The following is a 9,909-nucleotide window of genomic DNA, read 5'->3' as shown; positions in this document are numbered from 1 at the left end:
CCATCTTGAAGCTGGACTTTGCATAGGAGAGAGGAGTGGGTCTCCACCCACAAGAGAAAGACTATTTAAACCCCTGGGAGACCCCTCCATTTTGTCTTCAGCTGGCTAAAGAGAGAGCCTCTCCACCCCCAAAGATACCTGAAAGAAACTGGAACAAAAGACGGTAACTACAGGGGGTGTGAGTGATTGCTGGACCCAGACTAGAAGGAGATTAGTCTGTAAAAGGAAGCTTATTGGAACTGGTGAAGCTTTTACCTCTATTCGGTTTGATTAGACATAGACTTGCATGTTTTATTTTATTTTGCTTGGTAATTCACTTTGTTCTGTCTGTTACTACTTGGAACCACTTAAATCCTACTTTCTGTATTTAGTAAAATCACTTTTTACTTATTAATTAACCCAGAGTATGTATTAATACTTGGGGGGGGCAAACAGCTGTGCATATCTCTCTATCAGTGTTATAGAGGGTGAACAATTTCTGAGTTTACCCTGTATACATTTTATACAGGGTAAAATGGATTTATTTGGGGCTTGGACCCCATTGGGAATTGGACATCTGAGTGTTAAAGACAGGAACAGTTCTGTAAGTTGCTTTCAGTTAAGCCTACAGCTGTTAGGGGACGTGGTTCAGACCTGGGTCTGGGTTTGCAGCAGGCTAGCGTGTCTGGCTCAAACGAGCTTACTGAAGTCGTAAGCTGGCAGGGCAGGAAAGGAGGGGCAGAGATAGTCTTGGCACATCAGGTGGCAGCTCCCAAGGGGGTATCTGTGATCCAACCCGCCGCAGCCATCTCTCACAGAGGGCAGACATAGATGTCGAGATTCAGTACCGAATCCGCTGCACCAGCCTTTCCTTTGGCAGACTGTCTCGTCAGATGTTCAACAGTCATGACATCAGAACACATACTAGGCTTTCAGTTTATAAAGCGGTGGTAATCCTGACCCTCCGCTATGGCTGTGAGACTTGGGTGACCTATAGAAAACACCTGAAAAACCTGGAATGCCAGCACCAGCACTTTCTTTGGAAGATCCTCAACATGAAGTGGGAGGATCATCGCACTAATGCCAGTATCCTCACAGAAGTTTTGAGGCCCTGATTATTCAGCACCAGCTTAGGTAGAGTGGCAGTGTGCACATTTCTGAAATGTACACTTACCAAAACAACTGCTGTTTGGCCAACTTACCTAAGGAGAAAAGAAAAGGGGAGTCCAAAAGTCATGCTTTAAAGACACCGTCAAGATAAACATCAAAAGATGCAGCATTGACACCACACACTGGGAAAAAGCAGCCCAGGATAGGGATAACAGGCGAAAACTTGTCAGAGATAGAACATCCACTTTTGGGGAAAACCACCTTACCCTGGTCAAAGAAAAACATGCAGCAATCATGACTCAACCCTGTCTTCCAACACCACCTGCAATGTCTGCCAATGAGACTGTGGCTCAAGGGTCGGACTCCTCAGTTACCTATGGACCCGTGAAAAATAAAATATGTGAAAGAGATCATCCTTGACATGTATGCCCAGGGCAATGGTACCAGCGCAGTCAGCACACCAGGATCCTGTTCCTTACGCCAGCAAAAAGATACCCGTCCTATGGCTTCCCCTTTTATACCTTGATACTGTCAGGGTTTCGCCCTCTGCCACTCTGAACTCTGGGGTACAGATATGGGGACCTGCATGAAAGACCCCCTAAGATTATATTCTACCAGCTTAGGTTAAAACTTCCCCAAGGCACAAATTCCTTTCCTTGTCCTTGGACACTATTGCTGCCACCACCAAGCGATTTACACAAAAATTCCAGGAAAGGTCACTTGGAATCCCTATTCCCCCAAAATATGCCCCCAAGCCCCTTCACCCCCTTTCCTGGGGAGGCTTGAGAATAATATACCAACCAGTTGCCTTAGCAAAATGAGGACAGACCAGACCCTTTGTCTTCAGGACACTGAAATCAATCAGGTTCTTAAAAGAAGAACTTTATTTATAAAGAAAAAAATAAATAAAAGAACCACACCTGTAACATCAGGATGGAAGGCAACTTTACACGATAATAAAAAAGGTTTTAAACACGGAGGATTCCCCCCGGGCTCAGCTTCACAGTTACAAAAACAGGAATGAAACTACCTCTGTAGCATAGAGAAATTCACAAGCCAAAGCAAAAGATAACCTAACACATTTCCTTGCCCTACTCACAGTTTCTGTAGTTTTAGATGGATTATTGCAGGTATATTTTTCAGGAGATACTGTACCTGCTTGGCTTCTCCCTCCATCCGGAGAGGGAACAACATACAGAACAAAAACAAATCTCCCCCCCCCCCCCAGATTTGAAAGTATTTTCTTTCCTCATTGGTCTTTCTGGTCAGGTGCCAACTAGGTTATTTGAACTGCTTAACCCGTTACAGGTAAGGCAATCAAGTACAGCTGACAAGGAGGGATTTTATGCTACTGCATACATAAAGGTTGCTACCCTTCCACCTATATTCATGACAGATACAAACAAGTTGTGTAGCACACTACAAAGGTTTTTATTTACCACCCTTATCCTTGTACCTGCTAGTTAGAACAAAACATCCTCATCCATTGTTCTGTCATTCCCTCTTTATCTTATGAGTCATTGGTGTGTCCCTGTACCATCTCTGTAGAATGTGTTTACATAATTACTTGAAAGATCTGTGTGTTTTGTGTACTGTCCTCCTTGGTTAGGAATGTGCTGACTTGGTTCACTAACACCTGGTCTAACTCAAAGTACCAATGAAGCAAAATATACTCAATATACACTTGGCTTAGAGTTAACACACCTTTACTTAACAATTTAAGAAAACATGATATAATAGATTGAGATTAACTAAAATGTCACAACTGTTTTAAATCAGCATTGGACACTTCAATAAATTGTTATCTCGTTATCTCTAGACTGATTCTTGCCTGCATATTTATACCTGCCTCTGGAATTTTCCACCACATGCGTCTGACGAACTGGGTATTCACCCAAGAAAGCTTATGCTCCAATACGTCTGTTAGTCTATAAGGTGCCACAGGACTCTTTGTCGCTTTTTTTTTCAGATCCAGACTAGCACGGCTACCCTTCTGATACTCAATAAATCAATTAATACATGCAGTTTACAGTAGTAAATGAAATGTCACCAATTTACACTTACACTGTCACCAGTTACCTTTCTCCTGGGTGTGCAGTTCTCTGAATCTGCTTGAGTGGGCACATGTGAAGATCTTGAAGCCCAGGAGAGCACTCTGTGGGTCCACTAAAACAATCCAGTCCAGACAGAAAAGGGCAGAGCAATTCTAACCTTGTGTTCATTCCAAGCTGCACAGTGCCTCTGAAGATGGGAGTTGTTATAACCCTGGATTCTGGTTAGATGGGATGAACACTGCTTCTCTTCTCAGTCTCAGGCAACCCCTTAAAGTCTCATTGCTGTGCCCCTTCCCTTGCAAGCACTTCCCCAAACAACACAGGTGATGGTTACGCACACTGGTTTCACTGCAGGCCAGCATCAGTGAGTTCTGTGCTCAGCAACCGTCTCTGCCATGGCTGCAATGAAGCCCAGCAACAGCCTCTGTGGCTCCCAGCTTGGCTAAAGTCCCAGAAGACTCTCAGCAGCAGTTTCTGGCTTGGATAGAGCTCCACAAAGCAATCTCCATTCTCCTGACCAGGATCTAAACTCCCTTCCAAGGTGTAGCCCAAAGCATGCCTCCCTGCATCCTCTCTCTCTCTCTCTCTCTCTCTCTCTCTCTCTCTCTCTCTCCTCCAAGACATCAATGGGAGTTGTAGTCTCCAAGGCTGGATTGTGGCACTCAGCATCTTCCCAAATGGAACACCCCCAACTAAGTTCAGAGGTCTCACTAGTAGAAAGGTGCCTACATAAGCACATCATAAGGTGAATAGAAAGCTGGCTAGTTTGTCGGGCTCAATGGGTAGTGATCAATGGCTTGATGTCTAGTTGGCAGCTGGTGTCAAACGGAGTGCCCCAGGGGTCGGTCCTGAGGCTGGTTTTGTTCAACATCTTTATTAATGATCTGGATGATGGGATTAATTGCACCCTCAACAAGTTCACAGATCACACTAAGCTGGGGGGTGGGAGAGGTAGATATGCTGGAGGGTAGGGACAGGGTCCAGAGTGACCTAGACAAATTAGAAGATTGGGCCAAAAGAAATCTGATGAGGTTCAACAAGGACAAGTGCAGAGTCCTGCACTTAGAACGGAAGAATCCCATGCACTGCTACAGGCTGGGGACTGACTGACTAAGCAGCAATTCTGCAGAAAAGTCCCGGGGATTACAGTGGATGAGAAGCTGGATATGAGTCAGCAGTTTCTTAAGCAACGAAGGTGATGGCTACGCACACTGACTTCACTGCAGTCCTACCTCTGTCAGCTCTGAACTCAGCAACAGTCTCTGCCCTGATTCCAATGAAGCCCAGCAATCATCTCCACGGCTCCCTGGGTTGATCAAAGCCCCAGCAGGCTCTCAGCTGCAGTTTCTGGCTTAGACGGAGTTCCACAAAGCAATCTCCATTCCCCTGACTGGGATCCCAGTTCCCTTACAAGGTGTAGCCCACCGCATGCTCTCCCTGCATCCTCTGGAGGTGAAATACTCTCTCTCTCTTCCTCGAGGTATCATGGGAGTCTCCAAGGCTGGATTGCGGCACTCAGGATCTTCCCTAATGAAATACCCTCAACTAACTTCAGAGGCCTCTCTAATAGAAGGTGCCTACATAAGCACATGATCCCGACTCAAGAGGTAGTCATGCAGGACTGCAGTCTCTGTACTGGGAGTGGCTTGCAGCACCCAGTCAAATTTAGGGTGACCAGATCTAAGATATTGGGACACATGTGGTGATATACCATACCATACATAAACATGTAAAAAAATGATATTAATGGTAATGGTATATGCATAACCTCAACAATTACCATATAACATCATTAACACAGTATATTGTGGACATAAATTGATAATTAACCCATTGTATTAATTAAAAACTGGTTTGATCATATGATCCTTATTATCTAGTTTTCATTTCATAACTCACCAAGGCATAATTACATATTAAAACCCATCTTAAATGGTAATTAATGCTGAGTAGTTATAATCCATATTTAAACATACAGATTTGTTTGTACACTAAACAAATAACACAGGTAACGGGTGAGGTTCTTTATTCAGTAAATAAATCAACTTCACAATTTGTATACCTGTCAGATGTGCAGGCAGTCTCATACTTCTTTGACAACTTTGCCATAGTCATGACTTGCTTTTGGGAAATCACAAAGCAGTAAAAATCCTTGCAACTCATCCGCACATTCATTTTGACAAGGGCTGCACACCGCACCAAATCTATGCTCCTTCGATTATGGACATTGGTCCATGCATCTCTCATGATTAAAAATACATGCTCTGTGTATGGGTTCCTGACTGGTATACTGAGCACGTATGATACCAGCTTTGTCGTGTTCAGTAATTCAGTGTTACTGTCCTTATTTCTCAACACTTAAGACCAGAGTTCCCCAACTGAGTATTTGCCAGGCTCCAACTTGGAGTTGATGTCTTTTGACACACCACACAGTCAACCTGTGGAACTCCTTGCCTGAGGAGGTTGCGAAGGCTAAGACTATAACAGGGTTTAAAAGAGAACTAGATAAATTCATGGAGGTTAAGTCCATTAATGGCTATTAGCCAGGATGGGTAAGGAATGGTGTCCCTAGCCTCTGTTTGTCAGAAGATGGTGATGGATGGCAGGAGAGAGATCACTTGATCATTACATGTTAGGTTCACTCCCTCTGGGGCACCTGGCATTGGCCACTGTCGGAAGACAGGATACTGGGTTGGATGGACCTTTGGTCTGACCCAGTAGGGCCGTTCTTATGTTCTTATATTCACCTTACACAGAAAGTGTGCTCCCCAAAGTCACAGATTTCAGTTTTATCAATGATATGATGATGTCACAAGTTACATATCTTGTTACACATCACTAAATTCCAACCCATCAGTTTGTCCCAGTTCCCAAGTGTAAATGGGGAACTACTGCAGGGAACTTTCCTGGCTTCTACATTGCCCCAGGGGAATTGGCTAGTGAAACTGTCTGAGTCCCCACTCACAATCACTTTACCCAGAAGCCTGCCTGACCTCAAGGACTCCCCCTTGACTCTCCTGTGTGGCAGAGTCCTTGTAATGGCAACACAGCTGGGCCCAGGACACCTGGGAGGCCAAAACCCCAGTTTCATCATGGTCACTTACTAGAGGGGTCAGGGTTTCCTCACTCTGGGGAACTCTCTCCACCCTGGATGCTTTCCTGACCCACTGATCACTAAATTAAATTGTAACCAAATATAATTTATTAAACAGCAACTATAAGACAAATAAGGGAAAAAAATGGGAATGGTTCAAGGAAACAAGGAACCTGCTCTGTGGGCACGGGCACATCACTATCAGTTCCTCTCATGTCCCAGGCCTCCTGCCTGGTTCTGTCCCCACAGCTGCCCCCTGGAGCTCAGCCTTGGTTCCAAGTTGGCACAGTTGGTTTTTGCCATCACCGTTCACAGTTTTGGTCTGCTCCAGCTGCAGCTCCCCAGAGCTGCCTCAGCACTACTACTCTGCCTCCAGCTCAGGTTTAGGTGGGCAGAATTGCCAGTTTTCTACTGAATTAATAGCCCCAAATAACTTAAAAATGAATCCAAAAGTAGCCCACTCTATTTCTTGAAACAAAGGTTGTTATTTTTTCATTAATACATTGGTCTGTATATTGAATTACAAATAAAAGCTTTCATTAGATACCTACTAAAAGTTTGATTTTAAAAAAAGCTACAAGCTCCAACAGGAATTTGTCCACTTTACCAACGAAGCTATGAGATGACAATTACATTCAAAATCAAACACACAGTACTGGTACTTGTATCCCGATTGAGGGTTGGCAGGCATTTCAAATAATAAATGGTGAATAATGGTGTTAAAAATAGGCCAGAAGTAGCCCAAAACAAAGCAGTGACCAGTGCTATCATTTCTTACATTGGTGCAAACTCTTCACAACAGATTTGGCGTCCTTGCATCTATGCGCTAACAGGAACAGTGTATTCTAAATGTTTTCTGAAAGTTCCCCTTGCATCTTGTTGCACAGTTTTGTTTTTATAAAGTTCATCTGAGAAAACAGTCTGTCAACTGTAACGTTCCCAAAAGGTAGCAAAAGCAATGCAAGAGCGAACAAGTCAAGTTAACTAAAGTCTTTGTCCTCTGCGGCATCCACGTGTTTGAGACCTTCACCTTAAAAGTGCTTTACTTGGTTGTTCAGAGAGTGAGGCCAAGAACCATAGGCAAAACTCTCCACCATTGCTCCAACTGTCCAAGGTCTCCACAAAGTAATGGTAAAAATCAGATATCAGCCAATCTAGGTCCTGAAGGATTTAGTACTGCAGGCATTTTAATCACCCGGACATTTCATGGAAATCTCTGTTTCATGTATTTTACAAATTCCAAGATGAAATCTCGACACCTACTTTTGATGTCTTTCCCAACAGGAATGGTTAGTGTGTGTTTTGAAATTTCCAGCTGAAAGGGACTCCAAAATCGACTGTACAAAGCGGTAAGTTATTTGACTCCAAGGTGATGTAGTTTAACAAAGCAGTCTGTAACCCAGGGTTTTCAGAACTTCCAGCAGGGGCAACGTAACTATTTTACTCCAGGCAGGAATAAATCAATGGGAACACAGCAGTTCTGTCTGATCAAGGACTAAATGCAAGTCAGCATGCTCTTGTCTAACACTGCAGTTTATTAGATTGAGGCACACACAGACATGAGCAATAGGTCTAGAACATCACAGCTATTTACCTAACACATGGAACAGTATTGAATAATAAACATCAGGTTTGCAGTGGCCTGTTGGTCACCCACTGGGGAGAAAGGGTGTCAGGAAAAAGGTCTCTCAAAATGGCTTCAGAGGACTACTCCAAAGTGCAATACATTAGCTAATTTTTTTATAAAATTTTATAACTTCTACAAAACACAGTGACCCCTACTGGATCATCAAACCCATTTATCTTCTCTCATTCTCACTTATTTACTTGTCTGTCCACTCCTCCTATTGCAATTAGCAGAAACTCCCTGCTAGATTTTGACCTTACATCTAAAAGCCTGGTTTCCAATCAACCCTTAACTATGCGGTGTTCTATATTATTAATTCATTGTGGCCAGTGAACATCACATGGTTGCAATTAGCTTGATCACATTCTGGGGTTAACACCCCTCAAATCCAGGGTAACATAGTGCAGTTCCAAAACCCTCTCTTCTCATGCAGGTTTAAAGTCAGTAGCACAAGGTGAGTATATTCTGCAGATGTATTTGAGCACTTTGTCATGAAGCTCTTTGGTTTTGACCCCATAAATGATAGGGTTGAGCATGGGGGGAATGAGGTAATTGAGATTCGACAAGATGATGTGAACATGCGGTGCGATGCCATGACCAAACCTGTGTGTCAGAGTAGAGAAGAGTCCAACAGAATAATCCATCAGTAGCGAACAGATGTGGGCTGTGCAGGTGTTGAGGGCTTTCTGGTGGGCTACTTTGGAGGAGATTCTGAGGACGGCCCTGATGATCAGACCATAGGACAGGCCAATGAGTGTCAGGTCAAACCCAATGATTACAAATGCCATCACCAAGCCGTACGCTTTACTGGATGTGGTGTCCCCACACGACATCTTTTCCACAGCTATGTGGTCACAGAACGTATGGGGGATAATGCGGTTGGCACAGAATGGCTGGCCGGTCAGAAGCAGGGGCATAGGCAGAATGAAGAGAACAGCTCTTATCATACCCAGTAGCCCTAGCTTAGCTATTCGTGCATTGGTGAGGATGGTGGCATATCTCAGAGGGTTACATATGGCAACATAGCGATCAAAGGCCATTGTCACTAGGATGGCTGAGTGCATAGTAGAAACTGCGTGAAAGAAGAACATCTGGGTGAGGCAGCCATTCATAGTAATGCTTTTCAAATTGAACCAAAATATAGACAGTGCCTTTGGCATGAAGGAGGTAGATGTAGTGATGTCTGTGAGCGCCAGCATGCAGAGCAACAGGTACATCGGCTTGTGCAGGGTCTGCTCTTTGCCTACAACAAACAGAACTGTGAAATTTCCCAACAGGCCCATAATGTAGAAAGTAGAGAAAGGGATGGAAATCCAGATGTGGGCAGCTTCCAGACCAGGGATGCCGGTTAGGATGAATATTGAAGAGTCAGAGGTGGTGAAGTTGAAATTTTCCATGAGGTGACCGATGCGTCAATCAGGCTCAGAAATGCTCCAAGTTCCTGTGAAGGAAGAGAAGCACAGTGAGGGGGATTACACAGTTTATAACAAATAGTATAGTAACTATTTTATAGTTATTAACAATCAAGAAAGGGGGTTAACGAGTGAGATGGCAAGATTTACAGATGGCACCACATTATTTTGTCCAGTCAACTCCAGAAAAGACCTTAGAGGGAGCTAACCAATCTGGTGAATGGGCAACATGCTAGCAGATGAACTTTGGTGTCATTAACTGCAATGTGTTTGCCCATTCGAGGGAAAAGCTTGAACTCCTCAAACACCTAACAAGATTCTAATTTAAACATATTAGCCCAGGGCAGGGATCTGGGCGTCATGGTACACAGCTCCAGGAAACCATAACCACAGTGCAAGCACAGACAGAAACTAAGCATAATACTGGGATCCAGGAGGAGTGGGATGGGAAATTGTGCTGAAAATACGTCATGAGGTCAGTCAAGTCAATATTTCATGCTCCTCTAGACTCCTCTGTGTAGTACTGGGCACCCTTCTCACACAGGATATTGCAGAGCTAGAGGGATTGAGGCAAGGGCAACGAGAATGCAGAAGGACCCTTAGAAACTATCATATAGAGAGAGTTTGAAAACA

The 9,909-nt window shown here is 44.0% G+C and overlaps 1 protein-coding gene across 1 annotated transcript; it reads right to left on the bottom strand.

Moving 5' to 3' along the window:
* Positions 1 to 8,289: 8,289 nt before the first annotated feature.
* LOC135874127 (olfactory receptor 52P1-like) lies at positions 8,290 to 9,261 on the bottom strand. Its single transcript, XM_065398840.1, has one exon. The coding sequence runs from the start codon at positions 9,259 to 9,261 to the stop codon at positions 8,290 to 8,292; it is 972 nt and encodes a 323-aa protein (XP_065254912.1).
* Between the last annotated feature and the right edge of the window lie 648 nt (positions 9,262 to 9,909).

This window comes from Emys orbicularis, chromosome 1, assembly GCF_028017835.1.
Source record: "Emys orbicularis isolate rEmyOrb1 chromosome 1, rEmyOrb1.hap1, whole genome shotgun sequence".
Classification (NCBI taxonomy): Eukaryota; Metazoa; Chordata; order Testudines; family Emydidae; genus Emys; species Emys orbicularis.
Note: the sequence above shows the minus strand (reverse complement) of the source record. Positions and strands in the feature narration are given on the sequence as shown.